This window comes from Mytilus edulis, chromosome 10 (genome assembly GCF_963676685.1).
Source record: "Mytilus edulis chromosome 10, xbMytEdul2.2, whole genome shotgun sequence".
NCBI classification, from domain to species: domain Eukaryota; kingdom Metazoa; phylum Mollusca; class Bivalvia; order Mytilida; family Mytilidae; genus Mytilus; species Mytilus edulis.
The window spans coordinates 84,197,747-84,225,596 of record NC_092353.1 but is presented as its reverse complement, the minus strand read 5'-3'; the positions used below and the strand labels follow the sequence as shown (position 1 = coordinate 84,225,596).

General features: G+C 32.8%; 1 protein-coding gene across 1 annotated transcript; it reads left to right on the top strand.

The window, feature by feature from the left end:
* LOC139492046 (uncharacterized) lies at nucleotides 1-27,850 on the top strand. Its single transcript, XM_071280152.1, has 6 exons — nucleotides 1-45; nucleotides 4,284-4,566; nucleotides 5,998-6,227; nucleotides 6,671-6,998; nucleotides 24,925-27,302; nucleotides 27,502-27,850. The coding sequence occupies exons 2-6, from the start codon at nucleotides 4,350-4,352 to the stop codon at nucleotides 27,511-27,513; spliced, it is 3,165 nt and encodes a 1,054-aa protein (XP_071136253.1). The 5' UTR covers nucleotides 1-45; nucleotides 4,284-4,349; the 3' UTR covers nucleotides 27,514-27,850.

Here is a 27,850-nt window from a genome sequence, read left to right as displayed (position 1 = left end):
AGTTATCTACCTTTTCGTAGGTCACATGACAGATCTTAGTTACAGGTAAACTGATGTACATTATATACTTTATATAGAATACCCTGGTGACAGAACAAAATTACAGAAATATCAATAAAGATAAACAATATGTTCAGCATCAATGAAACAGAGAACAAGGTTTATTTACATAAAAAGGTAAGAATACCATCGATATCAATTGATCGTCCGTCAATCTCTGTCTGCAACCTAAACACCTTTTTTTGATTATTCATTCAAAAGTTACGGTTAAACCGTCTTGCTTTCATCGAGGGAATTGGCTTGGTATTCTGTGACAGAATTTCCAGTATTCAGTCCAACTAAGGCCATTAGGTTGTGGTGCAGTACATTACACACTCCTAATTGCATAACTTCTTTAAATACGTACTAAATTATAATCCTGGTACCTTTGATAACTATGATTAAAAAGTAAGTTTGTAAAGTTTCATGAATATATTTAAACTTCATCTTTGTCAATTTAAAACCAGTTTTTTTTGTAGTTCAATGGGGTTGAAATCAGATATGCACGATAACAAGTGTATTTTAAAACTCAAGAATTTAAAACACTTCAAATTCAATTTTAATACGGTGCTTACAATTAGACAGTGCAGTGTATTCCTTTGCATCTTTTTCAGAATTATTTTTTCACTCGATATTACAATTTTTGTTTTACCTATATTTTAATTTGGATAATTTGAATTTCAACACTGAGGAGCAAATGTCTTCCTAAGAATCATAAGGTAAAAAGGATAAAATTGAAGTATTACATAATTAATGTTTAATGGTTAATTGCGGTGTTTGGATGCTGTCTTCATGAATTTTTTTTAATTTTAATTTTTACCCACTTTTTTGTGTGTGCATAAAATAAATATTGCAGTATTAATTTAAATGAACACATAGTGTAATAGATTTTGAATACCAACTCAGTAATTTGTAAATGAAAAATATTGCACATCATAAAAAACATGCTTGCTTTTTCTTTAGTTAATAGAAATAAACCAAATAAATGTTAAATCTAAAAATTGTATTTAACTTTTAAGAAATAAATAGTTTGAACAGTTTTTCCTAATCTTTGTTATCTTATAAATACAGGCGTGAAATACTTCTGGCAAATTTTTTGAACAATACGAGTTCTAATCGGTTAAACAGGAAAGTTGTTATATTGGCAGACATTATGAGTTAAAAGTGTATATTAAGTTAGCATTTTTATGTAAGAGTAATGCAGAACATTCGTGTATTATAACAGAATATGTGTATAGTATCTAAGTTGTCAATACTATTACATCTAAAATGTATACTAAATATGTTGAACAATGGCAAAGCAATTTACAGTCAGAGAAAGCTTCATCTGGTAAAGGTGATAAAACGGTTTTGAAACGGACATTTATTGTACAATTCCAATGCCATTTTCGAAAAGGAGTACTTTTGTCAAATGTCGATGTGGTATAGCACCACGAAGAACCGAAACGGAAAATTACTTTAAGAGGATCGAGTCTGTGATAACTGTTAGGATGTTTTAGAATATGAAGCCCATGTTATTTTATCATGTCCTTTATATGACGATAAAATGTGTTGCTTCATCAATTTGTTTTCTAAAACAAGCGTATTGTCTATAGTATACAGTCTTACTAAAGATTTCTGCAATGAACTTAACTATATTTACTGGATTTATCTCGATATGATAGGTTTAAAGCAACAAGGAACAATTTTATATTTATACAAATTTGATATACCCGTATAGTCTGTACTCCGGATAGGGCTGCATGTCACTTTTATTGTGCTGGTACAGTTAGCTCTACGAGTGGTTCAATCTGTCACTAAAGTTCATTGCAGAGATCTCCTGCTTATATGGCAATGATAAAAATAACATTTCTAGACAGGAATACAGTAAAAATAAACTTAAGAAAACTCAGGACAGGGGAACACATGAAATAATTAAAATAATAGTAAATTACAACACGTAAACAACAAAATATCAACGGACATCTTCCACACACAGTGCTCTACTAGATGATCTGACTCTCGAAAGAAACTTTAAAAACCAAAAAAGTTCCTCTTAAAAAGATCTCCAAGTGTAGTCAAATAGTTGGACTCCTTATATGATTATATTTTCTCTTTTTTTTTTTTTTTTTTTTGCCATGCATTGCAAAAACGTTAAAAGCTATCATTATACACTTAAAAGTCTGATAAACAGTAAAAAACAATCAGTAATCTTAGATACATTTTTGTGAGTTTTTTGGCTTTGAACTAGCTGTCATCCACTGCGAGTACTCAGGTATGTCCTTACTATCTTTTTGTTGTTGTTATGGATGATGGATATATATATACCTTGCAAAATCCTGTCTATATTAAAAAAAGAAGATGTGGTATAATTGCTAATGAAACAGCTCTTCATAAGGTGACAAAATGACACAGAAATTTTAAAACAACTATAGGCTACCGTACGGCCTTCAACAATGAGCAAAGCCCATACTCCATAGACACCTGTAAAACGCCCCCAAATGACAAATGTAAAACAAATCAAACGAGTAAACTAACGGCCTTATCTAAGTACAAAAAAACAACGAAAAACAAATATGTAGCACATAAAAAAACGACAAACACTGAATTACAGACTACTGATTTGGGCATACATACAGAATGTTGCGGATTAAACATGTAAGCGTGATCACAACCCTCCATAACCTTGGACAGTTGTGTAAATAGTTATCAAAGGTACAAGGATTATAATTTAAAACGACAGACGCGCGTTTCGTCTTCATAAGACTCATCAGTGACGCTCAGATCAAAAAGTTATAAACCCAAACAAGTGCAAAGTTGATGAGCATTTAGGACCCAAAATTCCAAAAAGGTTATGACAAACAGTAACAGTGCAACATAAGAACGAACTACAAAAATCAGTTGAAAAAGGCTTAACTCATCAGAAGGATACAATAGAAATACATCTAACAAAAATACAGAGTGGTCGTGGCCGGGTACTTATATATCCCAACATCAAAAATACTGATCTGAGAGTATTCGAAGTTACTGACAGCTAATTCAAAGCCATTAACAACTAATAAAAAAAAATCATGCATCTAAGACTATAATGGTTATTTTTATGGTGACAATCAAAATGGTCGACACGGCTAAAAATAGAAATCAGGAGGTATAATGTAAGTTATTTCCATTAACTTGGAACTTCTATCAATAAAGAAGATCAAAGAAATCTGAGAAGGGCAGATATGTTTGGAATGATGAAATCTGCCTTAGTCATTTAGTTGTTCATTTACTTCAATTCCAAACTGCGCGCCTGGCGTATAAATTTATAACCCTGGTAACTTTGACAACTATTTGCCTATTATCTTGAAAATTATTATAGATTGAGAAACTTTAAACAGCAAAAATGGTCTACCAGATAATTTCTATAAATAATTTGACATGTTTGAAATCGTTTGATGACCCCTTATTGAGGTTATTACCATTTAATGACGATTTTAGCAATTGTTTTGCGTGTTTCCATCATATCTGAAAAAGTATAAAAGATCAATAGTAGCTTAAAAAAGCCAAAATATGTTTTTTTTTACCTAGACAAGATCTATAAAAAGTCGAATAGTTGCAATCGTCAGATACTGTGCTTTTAGTCGAGGATTTGCTTTTTGTCCACTTTTGGCTTTCGTCGGATAATATTGCGTTTTCGCCCGACGAACTCTTATTGGAATTATTGCCCATGTATACAGAAATCAATGTTGAAGTTATGATGCAAAAGATGTCCTTAGTTAGTTAGTGAATAATTAAGACATTTTATAATTTATTATCATTGACGTAATTGAGTTTATTTTTAGTATGTGAGTCTACAATGATGAGTTACAGATCGAGTTTACGCTTAGTTGTGCTCCGATGATTTTTTCCGAAATAACCAGGCTTTGGAATTTGAAAATGTTTCGATAATACCAGTATGACTGATTTTTCTTAACAGCTTATTGAGCTAAATTTTAGTATGTGAGTCTATTATGATGAGTTTCAGCTCCTTTACTATCTTTATCATGAAGATTATTTATGTTAATTATGTATCACAATGCTATCAACATCATCATGTGTTTATTGTCAAATTGCAAATGGTAAAGTTCTGTTCAGGATTATAGGGAATGTAGGTGCAGATGTGAATGTTTTGTTGTCCTAAATCTAGCATTCTATATTCTACAAAAAAGATAGTGACCAATTGACACTATAATTTATAACCAATGATTTTATTTTATATTTTATACATTTTATATATTTTTCAGTATACATTGACCATAAAGTATAAAGAATGATGTAGTTTACTGTTGACAATCAGAAGAATATCTTGAATGATGGCACCTCTTTTGGAAGAAGAAGAGAATTATATTAGATTAGCCTTGTTATTGAAAGGAGTGTCACCAAGAGCAGTCCGTACTTTCTTTGACAAGGAATTTCCGCCTACATATCTCCCATCAACATTGAATAAAAACTACAATACACTGTACGATTTGTTTAAAAAGAGAATTTTGAACCAGGCTCAGTGGAATCTTTTGTTTCCAAAAACTGGTACGTATTTTATATGTCTACAGTGTTGTATTTTTCTTTAAGGTATTTAAATTGATTAAGATACAGATGTTGTGGCAACACTTTGTTTATAATTTTCCAACAACTGAAGTCAAAGACAAACTTACAATACTATGGCAAAAACACACAAATTAATTAGCTAAGAAATAAACAAAAGTATGCAAAACACAGAAAAAAAATCAGTTTTTTTACTGGGGATGATAGAAGGTTCGAATTCGTTGAAAACGTAAGTAGATCCTGCACCACTTGTGGCCCCGTTATATTGGGTTGTGTTGGCAATCGTTTTATTGGGCCCACCTAGTGGCTCCGTTATATTGGGTTGTACTGACAATCGTTTTATTGGACCCACCTAGTGGCGGGTCGGGTCATACTGATCGGTCTGTCTGTTCGTCCGTCGAAGTAATGCACAAAAGCTCGGAGAAACCAACAAAAAAAAAATTAAATTCTGCGAAAGTCTATTAATGTTTTTGGGGCATTTAAGTCATTTCAAAACATGACGTCATTCAAATAAAAAAGCTAGAGTTGAAAGTTCTCTGTTACGCGAACCATTGAAATGTCGTTTACTATTGTATTAAAACTAATTATCAAGGTAGCTTTTATTTTATTTTCTATTCTATTGCATTATTCGCATATTTACTGATTTCAGCAAGTCAACATGGCGGCTCCTTAGTTACGACATGTCAACTTTGGATTTGACGGTAGTTCACGAAAAAAAATATTTATAAATACAAATGGCAATTGTTGATTTTCAGAACGAAACAGATTTTTTTCAGCGGTTGTTCACGAAAGAATCCACGCATGCTACGGATTTATTAGAATATTTGAGATTTATCTAACAGGGAGTAAAAAAGAATAGCCAAACACACATCATAACCACCCTCGCTTCAGTTTTTCTAATGACCGTATTTGTCCTATTAGAAATGAAATAATTCATTGAAATTTACACATGGCCTGGGCCGTGATATTCGTTGATTTTATCCCTCGCTAACGCTCAGGATAAAATTCGAATTTCACGGCATAGGCCATGTGTAAATTTCCAATAATCTATGGCTTCCGTGAATTATTTCTTAAACAAAAGAACTATTCTAAAAGTAAGGGTAACGTGTATCCGGTGTACTGAAATTTATATAACACAACAATAAGAAATTTCAAATAGTGAAAATTGAACTTGACCTTCATTTAGTCGCAGGAAACAACATATCTAAATTTGAAAAGATTACGTCAAAGCGTTTTCATAATGATGAATTGACACTGCTTGGCAGAAATTTATCCATCTAGGTGTAGTAGATGTTGAATTTCAATAAATGTTCATTACATAAATGGTGTTGTATTGATTATTTACATTTACTCGGGTGACATCTGTGTTTAGGGATATGAATTACTGTTGATATTCAATGTCTTTTGTTTATACAGGTGTTCCTAATTCCAAAATTTTTGATGTAACGTTGATGATCTGTTTGATCAGAAACTTGACAACTGTCAATCTACCAATCAACGGTTTTGACAGTCTACCGCTACCAAGGGAGACAACTCCTGGACCTGATCTTGCCAGGATTAAATGGTACAGAAATATATTGGCTCATCATGATAGTAACACAATGCCAACAGGTGATTTCAATACAGCATGGGCAAATGTAGCAGATGTAAGTACATTCTTTAAAGAAATAATGATGTTTTACAATGCTGTTCCTAGAACGCATAGGTCTGTGTATGGTTTCAAAAATGAGCAAAAACCTTTACCGTACAGTAAACTATAAAAAGCATAAGATTTAAGAAAGCACATTATTAACAATTTATGATAATTAAGTGGTAGATGACATATATACAGTATCACAGACTAAGAAATTAATCAGTACAAATTATCCAGTGGATTCAGTACAAAGAAATAATCTTATATATAAGTCACAATTTGAATTGATATACTAAAATAATGGCATATTTTGTTATTCATTCTGGGACATTTACCTGATTTGTTTTCACCATTATAAATTTTAAACCTACACCAAACCAAAAAATAATTATTTCTCATGTATACGTAAAGATTGCAAATCTGTTTATGGTATCCCTCGGAAATATTTATCTATAGGCTGTAAGTAGATTGGGTGGTTTGCCAATGAATCAGGAGTGCCTAGATCTAAAGGTAAAAATCTTAGACAAGTCAAACCAGGAAATTATGCTGGAAATTAAACAATCACAGGAAGAGATGAAAGAACTGAGACAAACAATGGATATTGAAAACTCTACCATGAGGGAAAATCTTACTGATTTGCAAGATTCTTACAGTACTTTGCACTCCGAACACTCAAGCACTACGAAAAATCTGATAGATCTGAAGGATTCCCATAAAACTTTACAAATTGAACACTCAAAAGTCAAAGATATTTTAAAAGACCCAGTACCATGGAACATAAGAGGTATATATTATAATAGTATAACAAGAAGATATAAGGTAGTACTATAATGGTTATTCAGGGGTCCTAATTCAAACAGCTTCTTGAAGTTCGTCTATATTTTCCATGTTCTCTATTTTTCAATCCAGTAAAATTTTGAAAATTTACCTAATTACATCATTGTTTGTTGGATTTATCATAAATATTAGGAGTTGAAAATAATACTCTGAAATAATATTAGCAATTGAATTTTGTTTTTGCAAGAATCATTCTTAGCGTATTTAGACGTAGTTTAGATAGTTTAGCTGAACATGTTCCAGGCATAAATCAAAACAGGAAAGACATTAAGATGCTTAACAATGCAAACAAGGTAGATAGAGCCAACTTTGTTTAGACAAGGATATTAACATAATTAAATAGCTAAATTATTTTGTATCATTTAGTAAAGATGCCTTATGCTTTGAAGTTTCAGGATTCTATGACTGCAAACAAAAAACCCTAGATGATTTTTTTATATTACAAATTAGATCAGCTATGTGGAGTAATAATACTAATCGGGTAATTCCATAGTCCTTACCATGTGTCAATTCAAAAGATCATACCATATGTCAAATCAATTGTCCATACCTTATGTCAAGTCAATTGTCAATACCATATTTCAAGTCAATTGTCTTACTATCTTACAATACATCAAATCAATCAATATATGTCAAACCAAATTGTCCGTACCATATGTTTAGTCAGTTGTAAATATCTAATGTCAAGCTACTTGGGACATATTATATGTCAAGTCAATTATCTATACCTGATGCCACTTCGTTTATTATGTCAAACCAGTCGTCTATACCATATGTCAAGTAAATTTTCCTTTCTGTATATCAAACCAATTGTCCATCACATCTGTCAAGTAAACTGTCTATACCATATGTCAAATCAATTGTCCATATCTTATGCCAAGCCAGTTGTCAATACCTTATGTCTAGCCACTTGGCTATATGTCAAGTAAATTATCTCATTGCGATGTCAAGTCAACTATATATACCATATATATATGCCATATTGTTTATAAATAATTTTGATTCCATAGTCCATACCATAAATAAAGTTAATAGTCTAAACCAAATGTCAATTCCATATGTATACCATATGTCAAGTCAATAGTCCATATCATATGCATGATATGTTAAGTCGATAGTCCATACCATATGTCATATTGTTTATAGATAATATTGATTCCATAGTCCATACGATATGTCAAGTCAGTTGTCTTTACCGTATGTCAAGTCAAGTGTTTATTCCATATGTCATTCAAATGTAACAACAATATGCCAATGCCAATACTTATGTCAGTTACATTGTCCATATCCATAATCCTATGTTAATCCATAGTCCATTCAATATGTAAAATCAAATGTCTATACCATATGTCAATATTATTGTTCATTCCATATGTCAAGTCAATTTTCAACACCATATGTCAAATCATTGTCTTCATCGTATGTCAAATTAAAAGCCTATACCCCTAATGTCAATTCCTTGTCCATACCATATGTAAAGTCAATAGTCAATATAATATGTCAAGTCGATAGTCCATATCATATTTTAGGTCAATAGTCCATATCATATGTCATTGCAAGTCAAAAGTTCATATCGTATGACAAGTCAATGGTCCTTATCGTATGTCAAGTCAATAGTTCATATCGTATGTCAAGTCAATAGTTCATATTGTAGTATGTCAAGTCAATAGTTCATATCGTATGTCAAGTCAATAGTTCATATTGTAGTATGTCAAGTCAATAGTCCATATCATATGTCAATGCAAGTAAATAGTTCATATCATACGTCAAGTCAATAGTCCATAGTGAATGTCAAGTCAATAGTCCATATCGTATGTCAAGGCAATCGTCCATATCGTATGTCAAATTAATAGTCCATATCGTACATGTATGTCAAGTCAATAGTTCATATTGTAGTATGCCAAGTCAATAGTCCATATCGTATGTCAAGTCAATAGTCCATATCGTATGTCAAGTCAATAGTCCATATCATATGTCAAGTCAATAGTCCATATCGTATGTCAAATTAATAGTCCATATCGTATGTCAAGTCAATAGTTCATATTGTAGTATGTCAAGTCAATAGTCCATATCGTATGTCAAGTCAATAGTCCATATCGTATGTCAAGTAAATAGTTCATATCGTATGTCAAGACAATAGTTCATATCGTATGTCAGGTCAATAGTCCATATCGTATGTCAAGTCAATAGTTTATATCGTATTTCAAGTCAATAGTCCATATGATATGTCAAGACAATAGTTCATATCGTATGTCAAGTCAATAGTCCATATGATATGTCAATGCAAGTCAATAGTTCATATCGTATGTCAAGTCAATAGTCCATATCGTATGTCAAGTCGATAGTCCATACCATATTTTAGGTCAATATGCCATATGATATGTCAATGCAAGTCAATAGTTTATATCGTATGTCAAGTCAATAGTCCATATCGTATGTCAGGTCAATAGTCCATATCGTATGTCATGTCAATAGTTCATACCGTATGTCAGGTCAATAGTCCATACCGTATGTCAAATCAATAGTCCATATGATATGTCAATGCAAGTCAATAGTTCATATCGTATGCCAAGTCAATAGTCCATATCGTATGTCAAGTTAATAGTCCATATGATATGTGAATGCAAGTCAATTGTTCATATCGTGTGTCAAGTCATTAGTCCATATCGTATGTCAAGTCGATAGCCCATACCATATTTTAGGTCAATAGACCATATGATATGTCAATGCAAGTCAATAGTTTATATCGTATGTCAAGTCAATAGTCCATATATTATGTCAAGTCAATAGTCCATATCGTATGTCAAGTCAATAGTCCATATCGTATATCAAGTCAATAGTCCATATCGTAGGTCAAGTCAATAGTTCATATCGTGTGTCAAGTCATTAGTCCATATCGTATGTCAAGTCGATAGTCAATACCATATTTTAGGTCAATAGTCCATATCATATGTCATTGCAAGTCAAAAGTTCATATCGTATGACAAGTCAATGGTCCTTATCGTATGTCAAGTCAATAGTTCATATCGTATGTCAAGTCAATAGTTCATACCGTATATCAGGTCAATAGTCCATATCGTATGTCAAGTCAATAGTTCATACCGTATGTCAAGTCAATAGTTCATATCGTGTGTCAAGTCATTAGTCCATATCGTATGTCAAGTCGATAGTCCATACCATATTTTAGGTCAATAGTCCATATCATATGTCATTGCAAGTCAAAAGTTCATATCGTATGACAAGTCAATGGTCCTTATCGTATGTCAAGTCAATAGTTCATATCGTATGTCAAGTCAATAGTTCATATCGTATGTCAAGTCAATAGTTCATATTGTAGTATGTCAAGTCAATAGTTCATATCGTATGTCAAGTCAATAGTTCATATTGTAGTATGTCAAGTCAATAGTCCATATCATATGTCAATGCAAGTAAATAGTTCATATCATACGTCAAGTCAATAGTCCATAGTGAATGTCAAGTCAATAGTCCATATCGTATGTCAAGTCAATCGTCCATATCGTATGTCAAATTAATAGTCCATATCGTATGTCAAGTCAATAGTTCATATTGTAGTATGTCAAGTCAATAGTCCATATCGTATGTCAAGTCAATAGTCCATATCGTATGTCAAGTCAATATTCCATATCATATGTCAAGTCAATAGTCTATATCGTATGTCAAATTAATAGTCCATATCGTATGTCAAGTCAATAGTTCATATTGTAGTATGTCAAGTCAATAGTCCATATCGTATGTCAAGTCAATAGTCCATATCGTATGTCAAGTAAATAGTTCATATCGTATGTCAAGACAATAGTTCATATCGTATGTCAGGTCAATAGACCATATCGTATGTCAAGTCAATAGTTTATATCGTATGTCAAGTCAATAGTTCATATGATATGTCAAGACAATAGTTCATATCGTATGTCAAGTCAATAGTCCATATGATATGTCAATGCAAGTCAATAGTTCATATCGTATGTCAAGTCAATAGTCCATATCGTATGTCAAGTCGATAGTCCATACCATATTTTAGGTCAATATGCCATATGATATGTCAATGCAAGTCAATAGTTTATATCGTATGTCAAGTCAATAGTCCACATCGTATGTCAGGTCAATAGTCCATATCGTATGTCAAGTCAAGAGTTCATACCGTATGTCAGGTCAATAGTCCATACCGTATGTCAAATCAATAGTCCATATGATATGTCAATGCAAGTCAATAGTTCATATCGTATGCCATGTCAATAGTCCATATCGTATGTCAAGTTAATAGTCCATATGATATGTGAATGCAAGTCAATTGTTCATATCGTGTGTCAAGTCATTAGTCCATATCGTATGTCAAGTCGATAGTCCATACCATATTTTAGGTCAATAGACCATATGATATGTCAATGCAAGTCAATAGTTTATATCGTATGTCAAGTCAATAGTCCATATATTATGTCAAGTCAATAGTCCATATCGTATGTCAAGTCAATAGTCCATATCGTATGTCAAGTCAATAGTCCATATCGTAGGTCAAGTCAATAGTTCATATCGTGTGTCAAGTCATAAGTCCATATCGTATGTCAAGTCGATAGTCCATACCATATTTTAGGTCAATAGGCCATATGATATGTCAATGCAAGTCAATAGTTCATATCGTATGTCAAGTCAATAGTCCATATCGTATGTCAGGTCAATAGTTCATATCGTATGTCAAGCCAATAGTTCATACCGTATGTCAGGTCAATAGTCCATATCGTATGTCAAGTCAATAGTTCATACCGTATGTCAAGTCAATAGTCCTTATCGTATGTCAGGTCAATAGTCATTACCGTATGACAAGTCAATAGTTCATATCGTATGTCAGGTCAATAGTCCATATCGTATGTCAAGTCAATAGTCCATATCGTAGGTCAAGTCAATAGTCCATATCGTATGTCAAGTCAATAGTCCATATCGTATGTCAAGTCAATAGTCCATATCGTATGTCAAGTCAATAGTCAATATCGTATGTCAAGTCAATAGTCCATATCGTATGTCAAGTCAATAGTTCATATTGTATGTCAAGTCAATAGTCCATATCGTATGGCAAGTCAATAGTCCATATATTAGGTCAAGTCAATAGTTCATATCGTATGTCAAGTCAATAGTTCATTTCGTATGTCAGGTCAATAGTCCATATCGTATGTCAAGTCAATAGTTTATATCGTATGTCAAGTCAATAGTCCATATGATATGTCAAGACAATAGTTCATATCGTATGTCAAGTCAATAGTCCATATGATATGTCAATGCAAGTCAATAGTCCTTATCGTATGTCAGGTCAATAGTCATTATCGTATGACAAGTCAATAGTTCATATCGTATGTCAGGTCAATAGTCCATATCGTATGTCAAGTCAATAGTCCATATCGTAGGTCAAGTCAATAGTCCATATCGTATGTCAAGTCAATAGTCCATATCGTATGTCAAGTCAATAGTCCATTCGTATGTCAAGTCAATAGTCCATATCGTATGTCAAGTCAATAGTCCATATCGTATGTCAAGTCAATAGTTCATATTGTATGTCAAGTCAATAGTCCATATCGTATGTCAAGTCAATAGTCCATATATTAGGTCAAGTCAATAGTTCATATCGTATGTCAAGTCAATAGTTCATATCGTATGTCAAGTCAATAGTTCATATCGTATGTCAGGTCAATAGTTCATACCGTATGTCAAATCAATAGTCCATACCATTTTTTAGATCAATAGTCCATGTGATATGTCAATGCAAGTCAATAGTTCATATCTTATGTGAAGTCAATAGTCCATATCGTATGTCAAGTCAATAGTCCATATGATATGTCAATGCAAGTCAATAGTTCATATCGTATGTCAAGTCAAAAGTCCATATCGTATGTCAAGTTGATAGTCCATACCATAGTTTAGGTCAATAGGCCATATGATATGTCAATGCAAGTCAATAGTTTATATCGTATGTCAAGTCAATAGTCCATATCGTATGTCAAGTCAATAGTCCATATCGTATGTCAAGTCAAATGTCCATATCGTATGTCAAGTCAATTGTCCAAATAGTTCATATCGTATGTCAAGTCAATAGTTCATATCGTATGTCAGGTCAATAGTCCATACCGTATATCAAATCAATAGTCCATACCATTTTTTAGGTCAATAGGCCATATGATATGTCAATGCAAGTCAATGGTCCACATCGTATTTCAATTCAATAGTCCATATTGTATGTCAAGTCAATAGTCCATATCTTATGTCAAGTCAAAAGTCCATATCGTATGTCAAGTAAATAGTCCATACCATATGTCAAGTCAATTATTTATACCACTTGTCAAGTCAATAGTACATATAGAATGTCAAGTCAATAGTCCATATCTTATGTCAAGTCAAAAGTCCATATCGTATGTCAAGTTAATACTCCATACCATATGTCAAGTCAATTATTTATACCACTTGTCAAGTCAATAATCCATATCGTATGTCAAGTCAATAGTCCATATCGTAGGTCAAGTCAATAGTCCATATCGTATGTCAAGTCAAAAGTCCATATCGTACGTCAAGTCAATAGTCCATATCGTATGTCAAGTCAATAGTCCATATCGTATGTCAAGTCAATAGTCCATATCGTATGTCAAGTCAATAGTCCATATCGTATGTCAAGTCAATAGTTCATATTGTATGTCAAGTCAATAGTCCATATCGTATGGCAAGTCAATAGTCCATATATTAGGTCAAGTCAATAGTTCATATCGTATGTCAAGTCAATAGTTCATATCGTATATCAGGTCAATAGTCCATATCGTATGTCAAGTCAATAGTTTATATCGTATGTCAAGTCAATAGTCCATATGATATGTCAAGACAATAGTTCATATCGTATGTCAAGTCAATAGTCCATATGATATGTCAATGCAAGTCAATAGTCCATATCGTATGTCAGGTCAATAGTCATTATCGTATGACAAGTCAATAGTTCATATCGTATGTCAGGTCAATAGTCCATATCGTATGTCAAGTCAATAGTCCATCTCGTAGGTCAAGTCAATAGTCCATATCGTATGTCAAGTCAATAGTCCATATCGTATGTCAAGTCAATAGTTCATATTGTATGTCAAGTCAATAGTCCATAGCGTATGTCAAGTCAATAGTCCATATATTAGGTCAAGTCAATAGTTCATATCGTATGTCAAGTCAATAGTTCATATCGTATGTCAGGTCAATAGTTCATACCGTATGTCAAATCAATAGTCCATACCATTTTTTAGATCAATAGTCCATGTGATATGTCAATGCAAGTCAATAGTTCATATCGTATGTGAAGTCAATAGTCCATATCGTATGTCAAGTCAATAGTCCATATGATATGTCAATGCAAGTCAAAAATTCATATCGTATGTCAGGTCAATAGTCCATATCGTATGTCAAGTCAATAGTTTATATCGTATGTCAAGTCAATAGTCCATATGATATGTCAAGACAATAGTTCATATCGTATGTCAAGTCAATAGTCCATATGATATGTCAATGCAAGTCAATAGTCCATATCGTATGTCAGGTCAATAGTCATTATCGTATGACAAGTCAATAGTTCATATCGTATGTCAGGTCAATAGTCCATATCGTATGTCAAGTCAATAGTCCATATCGTAGGTCAAGTCAATAGTCCATATCGTATGTCAAGTCAATAGTCCATATCGTATGTCAAGTCAATAGTTCATATTGTATGTCAAGTCAATAGTCCATATCGTATGTCAAGTCAATAGTCCATATATTAGGTCAAGTCAATAGTTCATATCGTATGTCAAGTCAATAGTTCATATCGTATGTCAGGTCAATAGTTCATACCGTATGTCAAATCAAAAGTCCATACCATTTTTTAGATCAATAGTCCATGTGATATGTCAATGCAAGTCGATAGTTCATATCGTATGTGAAGTCAATAGTCCATATCGTATGTCAAGTCAATAGTCCATATGATATGTCAATGCAAGTCAAAAGTTCATATCGTATATCAAGTCAAAAGTCCATATCGTATGTCAAGTTGATAGTCCATACCATATTTTAGGTCAATAGGCCATATGATATGTAAATGCAAGTCAATAGTTTATATCGTATGTCAAGTCAATTGTTTATATCGTATGTCAAGTCAATAGTCCATATCGTAGGTCAAGTCAATAGTTCATATCGTATGTCAAGTCAATAGTTCATATCGTATGTCAGGTCAATAGTTCATACCGTATGTCAAATCAATAGTCCATACCATTTTTTAGATCAATAGTCCATGTGATATGTCAATGCAAGTCAATAGTTCATATCGTATGTGAAGTCAATAGTCCATATCGTATGTCAAGTCAATAGTCCATATGATATGTCAATGCAAGTCAAAAGTTCATATCGTATGTCAAGTCAAAAGTCCATATCGTATGTCAAGTTGATAGTCCATACCATATTTTAGGTCAATAGGCCATATGATATGTAAATGCAAGTCAATAGTTTATATCGTATGTCAAGTCAATTGTCCATATCGTATGTCAAGTCAATAGTCCATATCGTATGTCAAGTCAATAGTCCATATCGTATGTCAAGTCAATAGTCCATATGATATGTCAATGCAAGTCAATGGTCCAAATCGTATTTCAAGTCAATAGTCCATATTGTATGTCAAGTCAATAGTCCATATCTTATGTGAAGTCAAAAGTCCATATCGTATGTCAAGTAAATAGTCCATACCATATGTCAAGTCAATTATTTATACCACTTGTCAAGTCAATAGTCCATATAGTATGTCAAGTCAATAGTCCATATCTTATGTCAAGTCAAAAGTCCATATCGTATGTCAAGTTAAATGTTCATACCATATGTCAAGTCAATTATTTATACCACTTGTCAAGTCAATAGTCCATATCGTATGTCAAGTCAATAGTCCATATCGTATGTCAAGTCAATAGTCCATATCGTATGTCAAGTCAATAGTTCATATCGTATGTCAAGTCAATAGTCCTCATCGTATGTCAAGTCAATAGTCCATATCTTAGGTCAAGTCAATAGTTCATATCGTATGTCAAGTCAATAGTTCATATCGTATGTCAAGTCAATAGTTCATATCGTATGTCAGGTCAATAGTCCTTATCGTATGTCAAATCAATAGTCCATACCATTTTTTAGATCAATAGGCCATATGATATGTCAATGCAAGTCAATAGTTCATATCGTATGTCAAGTCAATAGTCCATATCGTATGTCAAGTCAATAGTCCATATGATATGTCAATGCAAGTCAATAGTTCATATCGTGTGTCAAGTCAAAAGTCCATATCGTATGTCAAGTTGATAGTCCATACCATATTTTATGTCAATAGGCCATATGATATGTCAATGCAAGTCAATGGTTTATATCGTATGTCAAGTCAATAGTCCATATCGTTTGTCAAGTCAATAGTTCATATCGTATGTCAGGTCAATAGTCCATACCGTATGTCAAATCAATAGTCCATACCATTTTTAAGGTCAATAGGCCATATGATATGTCAATGCAAGTCCACATCGTATTTCAAGTCAAAAGTCCATATCGTATGTCAAATTAATAGTCCATACCATATGTCAAGTCAATTATTTATACCACTTGTCAAGTCAATAGTCCATATAGTATGTCAAGTCAATAGTCCATATCTTATGTCAAGTCAAAAGATCATATCGTATGTCAAGTTAATAGTCCATATCGTATGTCAAGTTAATAGTCCATATCATATGTCAAGTCAATTATTTATACCACTTGTCAAGTCAGTTGTCTTAACCATATGTCAAGCCACTTGCTCATGTTAAACAACTTTTTCATATGTCAATTGTCTTTGTGACATGTCAAGTCAATTATATTAACCATATATAGCAAGTCAATTATTATGTCAAACTAATTTTCTGTACTATATGTTAAGACAATTGTCTAAACCTTATTTCAAACGACTTGACTATGTCATATGTCAAGTCATTTGTCTATATCTTAGCTGAAGCCATTTGGCTACACATATGTGAGGGGAGTAATTCCCTTTACCGTCATGCGTCAAACGGTAATTTTCAGCTACTAATAGCGTCTAATTGGTTAAATTTTATTGTGATTTCTCAAAATATTCGTATCGTGATTCGTCAGAGGTCTCAAATAATTAAAGTTACCACTTTTTTTTTGGGATAAAACTAACATGATTCGTTAAAATCATTGGAATGTTTAATCGTCTTAAATGCACCAAAATCTAACGTTAACGTCATTTTGCAAGATTTTTTACAGTTATTCATCATGAAGGTACACACATTACAACCCTCGTATGTCTTGTAAAACTGACTTTATATAATCTGATGCCATTAAGCTACTTATCTGTCAAGTCAACTGTGTAAATCTTTTGTCAAACCAATTGGCTTTACCATATGTTATGTCAATCATCTGTTTGATATGTCAAGTCAATTATCTATGCCATATTCCAAGTCAACGATTATGTTTAACTTATTGTGAATACCATATGTCAAGTCAATTGTCTAAACCATGAGTCATGTCACTTGTCTATACTATAATTTGTATTATATATACCATATATCAATTTAATTGTCCATACCATATGTAAAGATAACTATCCATAAAACATGTGGAGTCAATTGCCCATACAATATATAAAGATAACTATCCGTTCCACATGTGGAGTCAATTGTCCACACCATATGTAAAGATAACTATCCATACCATATGTGGAGTCAATTGTCAATACCATATGTAAAGATAACTATTCATACCACATGTGGAGTCAATTGTCCATACCATATGTAAAGATAACTATCCATACCATATGTGGAGTCAATTGTCCATACCATATGTTAAGATAACTATCCATACCACATGTGGAGTCAATTGTCAATACCATATGTAAAGATAACTATTCATACCACATGTGGAGTCAATTGTCCATACCATATGTAAAGATAACTATCCATATCACATGTGGAGTCAATTGTCCATACCATATGTAAAGATAACTATCCATATCACATGTGGAGTCAATTGTCCATACCATATGTAAAGATAACTATCCATATCACATGTGGAGTCAATTGTCCATACCATATGTAAAGATAACTATCCATATCACATGTGGAGTCAATTGTCCATACCATATGTAAAGATAACTATCCATATCACATGTGGAGTCAATTGTCCATACCATATGTAAAGATAACTATCCATATCACATGTGGAGTCAATTGTCCATACCATATGTAAAGATAACTATCCATATCACATGTGGAGTCAATTGTCCATACCATATGTAAAGATAACTATCCATACCATATGTGGAGTCAATTGTCCATACCATATGTTAAGATAACTATCCATACCACATGTGGAGTCAATTGTCCATACCATATGTAAAGATAACTATTCACACCACATGTGGAGTCAATTGTCCATACCATATGTAAAGATAACTATCCATATCACATGTGGAGTCAATTGTCCATACCATATGTAAAGATAACTATCCATATCACATGTGGAGTCAATTGTCCATACCATATGTAAAGATAACTATCCATATCACATGTGGAGTCAATTGTCCATACCATATGTAAAGATAACTATCCATATCACATGTGGAGTCAATTGTCCATACCATATGTAAAGATAACTATCCATACCATATGTGGAGTCAATTGTCAATACCATATGTTAAGATAACTATCCATACCACATGTGGAGTCAATTGTCAATACCATATGTAAAGATAACTATTCATACCACATGTGGAGTCAATTGTCCATACCATATGTAAAGATAACTATCCATATCACATGTGGAGTCAATTGTCCATACCATATGTAAAGATAACTATCCATATCACATGTGGAGTCAATTGTCCATACCATATGTAAAGATAACTATCCATACCATATGTGGAGTCAATTGTCAATACCATATGTAAAGATAACTATCCATACCATATGTGGAGTCAATTGTCAATACCATATGTTAAGATAACTATCCATACCACATGTGGAGTCAATTGTCCATACCATATGTAAAGATAACTATCCATATCACATGTGGAGTCAATTGTCCATACCATATGTAAAGATAACTATCCATACCACATGTGGAGTCAATTGTCCATACCATATGTAAAGATAACTATCCATATCACATGTGGAGTCAATTGTCCATACCATATGTAAAGATAACTATCCATACCATATGTGGAGTCAATTGTCAATACCATATGTAAAGATAACTATCCATACCACATGTGGAGTCAATTGTCCATACCATATGTAAAGATAACTATCCATATCACATGTGGAGTCAATTGTCCATACCATATGTAAAGATAACTATCCATACCATATGTGGAGTCAATTGTCCATACCATATGTAAAGATAACTATCCATATCACATGTGGAGTCAATTGTCCATACCATATGTAAAGATAACTATCCATACCACATGTGGAGTCAATTGTCAATACCATATGTTAAGATAACTATCCATATCACATGTAGAGTCAATTGTCCATACCATATGTAAAGATAACTATCCATACCACATGTGGAGTCAATTGTCAATACCATATGTAAAGATAACAATCCATACCACATGTGGAGTCAATTGTCCATACCATATGTAAAGATAACTATCCATATCACATGTGGAGTCAATTGTCCATACCATATGTAAAGATAACTATCCATATCACATGTGGAGTCAATTGTCCATACCATATGTAAAGATAACTATCCATATCACATGTGGAGTCAATTGTCCATACCATATGTAAAGATAACTATCCATATCACATGTGGAGTCAATTGTCCATACCATATGTAAAGATAACTATCCATATCACATGTGGAGTCAATTGTCCATACCATATGTAAAGATAACTATCCATATCACATGTGGAGTCAATTGTCCATACCATATGTAAAGATAACTATCCATATCACATGTGGAGTCAATTGTCCATACCATATGTAAAGATAACTATCCATATCACATGTGGAGTCAATTGTCCATACCATATGTAAAGATAACTATCCATACCACATGTGGAGTCAATTGTACATACCATATGTAAAGATAACTATCCATACCATATGTGGAGTCAATTGTCCATACCATATGTTAAGATAACTATCCATACCATATGTGGAGTCAATTGTCCATACCATATGTAAAGATAACTATCCATATCACATGTGGAGTCAATTGTCCATACCATATGTAAAGATAACTATCCATACCACATGTGGAGTCAATTGTCCATACCATATGTAAAGATAACTATCCATATCACATGTGGAGTCAATTGTCCATACCATATGTAAAGATAACTATCCATACCATATGTGGAGTCAATTGTCCATACCATATGTAAAGATAACTATCCATACCACATGTGGAGTCAATTGTCCATACCATATGTAAAGATAACTATCCATATCACATGTGGAGTCAATTGTCCATACCATATGTAAAGATAACTATCCATACCATATGTGGAGTCAATTGTCCATACCATATGTAAAGATAACTATCCATATCACATGTGGAGTCAATTGTCCATACCATATGTAAAGATAACTATCCATATCACATGTGGAGTCAATTGTCAATACCATATGTAAAGATAACTATCCATACCACATGTGGAGTCAATTGTCAATACCATATGTTAAGATAACTATCCATATCACATGTGGAGTCAATTGTCCATACCATATGTAAAGATAACTATCCATACCATATGTGGAGTCAATTGTCAATACCATATGTAAAGATAACTATCCATACCACATGTGGAGTCAATTGTCCATACCATATGTAAAGATAACTATCCATATCACATGTGGAGTCAATTGTCCATACCATATGTAAAGATAACTATCCATACCATATGTGGAGTCAATTGTCCATACCATATGTAAAGATAACTATTCATACCACATGTGGAGTCAATTGTCCATACCATATGTAAAGATAACTATCCATATCACATGTGGAGTCAATTGTCCATACCATATGTAAAGATAACTATCCATATCACATGTGGAGTCAATTGTCAATACCATATGTAAAGATAACTATCCATACCATATGTGGAGTCAATTGTCCATACCATATGTAAAGATAACTATCCATATCACATGTGGAGTCAATTGTCCATACCATATGTAAAGATAACTATCCATACCATATGTGGAGTCAATTGTCCATACCATATGTAAAGATAACTATCCATACCATATGTGGAGTCAATTGTCAATACCATATGTAAAGATAACTATCCTTACCATATGTGGAGTCAATTGTCCATACCATATGTAAAGATAACTATCCATATCACATGTGGAGTCAATTGTCAATACCATATGTAAAGATAACTATCCATACCATATGTGGAGTCAATTGTCCATACCATATGTAAAGATAACTATCCATATCACATGTGGAGTCAATTGTCCATACCATATGTAAAGATAACTATCCATACCATATGTGGAGTCAATTGTCCATACCATATGTAAAGATAACTATCCATATCACATGTGGAGTCAATTGTCCATACCATATGTAAAGATAACTATCCATACCATATGTGGAGTCAATTGTCCATACCATATGTAAAGATAACTATCCATACCATATGTGGAGTCATTTTCAATACCATATGTAAAGATAACTATCCATATCACATGTGGAGTCAATTGTCCATACCATATGTAAAGATAACTATCCATATCACATGTGGAGTCAATTGTCCATACCATATGTAAAGATAACTATCCATACCATATGTGGAGTCAATTGTCAATACCATATGTAAAGATAACTATCCATATCACATGTGGAGTCAATTGTCCATACCATATGTAAAGATAACTATCCATATCACATGTGGAGTCAATTGTCAATACCATATGTAAAGATAACTATCCATACCATATGTGGAGTCAATTGTCAATACCATATGTTAAGATAACTATCCATATCACATGTGGAGTCAATTGTCCATACCATATGTAAAGATAACTATCCATACCATATGTGGAGTCAATTGTCAATACCATATGTAAAGATAGCTATCCATACCACATGTGGAGTCAATTGTCCATACCATATGTAAAGATAACTATCCATATCACATGTGGAGTCAATTGTCCATACCATATGTAAAGATAACTATCCATACCATATGTGGAGTCAATTGTCCATACCATATGTAAAGATAACTATCCATATCACATGTGGAGTCAATTGTCCATACCATATGTAAAGATAACTATCCATACCATATGTGGAGTCAATTGTCCATACCATATGTAAAGATAACTATCCATACCACATGTGGAGTCAATTGTCCATACCATATGTAAAGATAACTATCCATATCACATGTGGAGTCAATTGTCAATACCATATGTAAAGATAACTATCCATACCATATGTGGAGTCAATTGTCCATACCATATGTAAAGATAACTATCCATATCACATGTGGAGTCAATTGTCCATACCATATGTAAAGATAACTATCCATACCATTTGTGGAGTCAATTGTCCATACCATATGTAAAGATAACTATCCATATCACATGTGGAGTCAATTGTCCATACCATATGTAAAGATAACTATCCATACCATATGTGGAGTCAATTGTCCATACCATATGTAAAGATAACTATCCATACCACATGTGGAGTCAATTGTCCATACCATATGTAAAGATAACTATCCATATCACATGTGGAGTCAATTGTCAATACCATATGTAAAGATAACTATCCATACCATATGTAGAGTCAATTGTCCATACCATATGTAAAGATAACTATCCATATCACATGTGGAGTCTATTGTCCATACCATATGTAAAGATAACTATCCATACCATATGTGGAGTCAATTGTCCATACCATATGTAAAGATAACTATCCATACCATATGTGGAGTCAATTGTCAATACCATATGTAAAGATAACTATCCATATCACATATGGAGTCAATTGTCCATACCATATGTAAAGATAACTATCCATACCATATGTGGAGTCAATTGTCCATACCATATGTAAAGATAACTATCCATATCACATGTGGAGTCAATTGTCAATACCATATGTAAAGATAACTATCCATACCATATGTGGAGTCAATTGTCCATACCATATGTAAAGATAACTATCCATATCACATGTGGAGTCAATTGTCCATACCATATGTAAAGATAACTATCCATACCATATGTGGAGTCAATTGTCCATACCATATGTAAAGATAACTATCCATATCACATGTGGAGTCAATTGTCCATACCATATGTAAAGATAACTATCCATACCATATGTGGAGTCAATTGTCCATACCATATGTAAAGATAACTATCCATACCATATGTGGAGTCAATTGTCCATACCATATGTAAAGATAACTATCCATACCATATGTGGAGTCAATTGTCAATACCATATGTAAAGATAACTATCCATACCATATGTGGAGTCAATTGTCAATACCATATGTAAAGATAACTATCCATATCACATGTGGAGTCAATTGTCCATACCATATGTAAAGATAACTATCCATATCACATGTGGAGTCAATTGTCAATACCATATGTAAAGATAACTATCCATATCACATGTGGAGTCAATTGTCCATACCATATGTAAAGATAACTATCCATACCATATGTGGAGTCAATTGTCCATACCATATGTAAAGATAACTATCCATACCATATGTGGAGTCAATTGTCAATACCATATGTAAAGATAACTATCCATACCATATGTGGAGTCAATTGTCAATACCATATGTAAAGATAACTATCCATATCACATGTGGAGTCAATTGTCCATACCATATGTAAAGATAACTATCCATATCACATGTGGAGTCAATTGTCAATACCATATGTAAAGATAACTATCCATATCACATGTGGAGTCAATTGTCCATACCATCTGTAAAGATAACTATCCATATCACATGTGGAGTCAATTGTCAATACCATATGTCCATTTAATAATCTAAACTACATCATATGTCAAGTAAATTTTCCATATTATATGTGGTGTTAATTATCAATACCCTATATAAGTTATGTCAATTATTTGTACCATTTGTTAAGTCAATTGTCAATAACATAAGTCATATCAGTTATCTAAATGACATGTTTAATGTTTTTTCTATGTGTACCATATGCCAAAGACATTGTTCATACCATATGTCAGACCAATTGTCCACACCATATGTCAAATCAATTGTCCATACCATATGTCAAGTCAATATCCATTCAATATGTGAGGTAAATGGTCCGCACCATTTGACATGTCAATTGTCTGTATGAAATCTTATGAGTTTTTTATAACATTTGTCAAGCTAATTGTCTTATGCCAAACCTATTTCTAGTGCATATGATAGGTCAAGCCTTTATCTATCCCATATGTTGAGCCCTTTGTCTATATCATATTGAAGCGTTTGTCTATACCAATTTTCAAGCAAATTATCAATATGTATGCCTAAATACATAGTATTCATAGGTCAAGCCTTTTGTTCATACCATATGTCTAGCCTTTTGTCTATATAAAAGAGAAGATGTGGTATGATTGCAAATGAGACAACTCTTCACAAGAGACCAAAATGACACAGAAATTTTGATATACCATTTGACAAGCAAATGATACATACCGTATGTTAAGCCTTTTCCTATACATAGCATGGATTGATCAAGCCTATTGTCTATATCGTATGTCAAGTAAGACAAATTATGATATATATCTTAAAAAATAGGTATTCAAAGAATTGTCTATTTTTTTCTAGGACAAATTAATGAGAAATTAGAAAACTGGATTGAAGATGACAAAACATTTATAGAAACCAACGGTGCAAGAAGTGTACTAAAGTATATTAAAGAAAATGGATGTGTAGTTGTTACATCAAGTTCTGGTAGTGGAAAAACATCAATGGTGCGACATGTAGCTTTACAGATGCAAAATGAAGGCTATGAAATTTTACCAGTATCAAATCCTAAGGATATCATCAAGTGGTACAATCCAATTAAGAAGATATTGTTTGTAGTAGATGATTTTTGTGGATTATATAGTTTAAATCCAATGATGTTTGACAAGTGGAAAAATTTGATGGAAGAAATCAAAACATTAGTAGAAAAGAAACCAGTTAAGTTAATTATGTCTTGTAGACTACAGGTTTATAAGGATAGGCAAATTGAATCATTGTCATTCTTTCAAGCATGTGAGTGCAATCTTCAGACTGCCGATTTTTGTTTATTGAAAACAGAAAAACAATCCATTGCTGAATTTTACCTGAAAACAAACGCTTCTGAGGTCAGTGAATTGTATGACATGTTTGACTGTTTTCCTCTTTTGTGTCAATTGTACAGCAAACACTCAAAATTGAACATAAGAAATTTCTTTACGAATCCATTTACAGTTTACAAAGAAGAGATAGATAAATTACAGACAGAGGGAGCACATGTCAAATACTGTGCACTTGCTCTATGTGTAATGTTTAACAATCAGTTGAAAGAAGAATGGCTTACTGAACATGTGGATGAAAACATCAAAACAATTATAAAGAACACATATGAAGCTTGTAAAGTGGTTGAAGGAACGTCACGATTGGTTTTACGTGATGAGCTGGATTCACTTACACATACATATATCAGAAAGGATGGTGAAGTCTACAGAACAATCCATGACAAACTTTTTGATTTTCTTACTTTTTACTTTGGCAGTGAAATGATTAATTGTTTAATTAATAATGCTACAAGTGAATTTATTCGTGAAAGATTTCTTTTCGAAAGAAAAAAGAAAATTGATGAGTTTACAATTATTGTACCAGGAAAATATCAGCAAATGTATATAAACAGAATGGTAGATGACTGGTCAAGAGGAAAGGTAGTGGATGTCTTCTGTAACATCAATATGAACAATCAAGTCTTCAGAACAATATTCCTACTAAATGTTGAATCTTTCGAAATATTACAACAAAATCATTTGGCTAGATTACATGACACACATAACAATAGTACTCCTTTGTTACAGTGTTGTACTATAGGAGATATTGATCTGGTTACATGGTGTTTACATCATTGTACCAGTAATGTAAATCATGGTCGTATAAATGGTGATAGTGTATCAGCACTGTTCACTGCTTGTGAGGAAGGGCATACTGAAGTAGTTAAGATGCTAATAAACAATAAGGCAGACATTAATAAGAGTAGAGATACTGGAGAATCACCTCTGCACATTGCTTGTTGGAACGGACATACTGAAATAGTTCAGATGTTAGTAAACAACAAGGCAGACATTAATAAGTGTAGAAATACTGGAGAATCACCTCTGTACTATGCTTCTTTTTATGGTTATACTGAAATAGTTCAGATGTTAATAAACAATAACATGAATAAAGCAGACATTAATAAATGCAGAGATAACAAAGTATCACCTCTGTACATTGCTTGTTGGAATGGACACACTGAAGTAGTTCAGATGTTGATAAACAATAAGGCAGACATTTATAAGAGTAAAGATACTGGAGAATCTACTCTGTACATTGCTTGTCAGGATGGACGTACTGAAATAGTTCAGATGTTATTAAACAATAAGGCAGACATTAATAAGTGTAAAGATACTGGAGCATCACCTCTATACATTGCTTGTTCTAATGGACATACTGAAGTAGTTCAGATGTTAATAAACAATAAGGCAGACATAAATAAGTGTAGAGATACTGGAAAATCACCTCTGTACGTTGCTTGTTATAATAGACGTACTAAAGTAGTTCAGATGTTAATAAACAATAAGGCTGACATTAATAAGTGTGATGACGAAGAAGTATCACCTCTGTTCATTGCTTGTCATGGTGGATATACTGAAGTAGTTCAGATGTTAATAAACAATAAGACAGACATTAATAAGTGTAGAGATACTGGAGAATCACCTCTGTACATTGCTTGTCACATAGGACATACTGAAGTAGTTCAGATGTTAATAAACAATAAGGCAGACATTAATAAGTGTCATGATGAAGAAGTTTCACCTCTGTACATTGCTTGTCAGGAAGGACATACTGAAGTTGTTAAGATGTTAATAAACAATAAGGCAGACATTAATAAGTGTAGAGATACTGGAGCATCACCTCTGTACATTGCTTGTGGCCAAGGACATACTGAAGTTGTTAAGATGTTAATAAACAATAAGGTAGACATTAATAAATGTAGAGATTCTGGAGCATCACCTCTGTTCATTGCTTGTTGGAAAGGAAATACTGAAGTAGTTCAGATGTTAATTAACAATAAGGCAGACATTAATAAGTATAGAGATAATGGAGAATCACCTCTATACATTGCTTGTTATAATGGACATACTGAAGTAGTTCAGATGTTAATAAACAATAAGGCAGACATTAATAAATGTAGAGATTCTGGAGCATCCCCCATATTTATAGCGTGTTATAAAGGCCATGCAGAGATTGTTGAATTTTTATTGAAACATAAAGCAGACTGCAACCATAAATGGAAAGGACTTACACCATTAGGTATTGCTAGAAGAGAAAACCATACAAATATTGTACATTTATTGGAGAGATGGAACAAACAATCAATATATTTATAATGCATAGCAGTGGTTTATTGACAGTAATTAGAACACTATAAATTGTAAAACACTTTCTTCAAGTTTTTATTTCGCAATATTAAAATAATTGATTGTACAGTTTTTTTAAA

Coding starts and splice junctions, on each gene's coding strand:
- LOC139492046 (XM_071280152.1), top strand. CDS start 4,350: ATGATGGCACCTCTTTTGGAAGAAGAAGAGAATTATATTAGATTAGCC. Junction 4,567..5,997: donor TCTTTTGTTTCCAAAAACTG/GTACGTATTTTA, acceptor TTGTTTATACAG/GTGTTCCTAATTCCAAAATT. Junction 6,228..6,670: donor CATGGGCAAATGTAGCAGAT/GTAAGTACATTC, acceptor ATTTATCTATAG/GCTGTAAGTAGATTGGGTGG.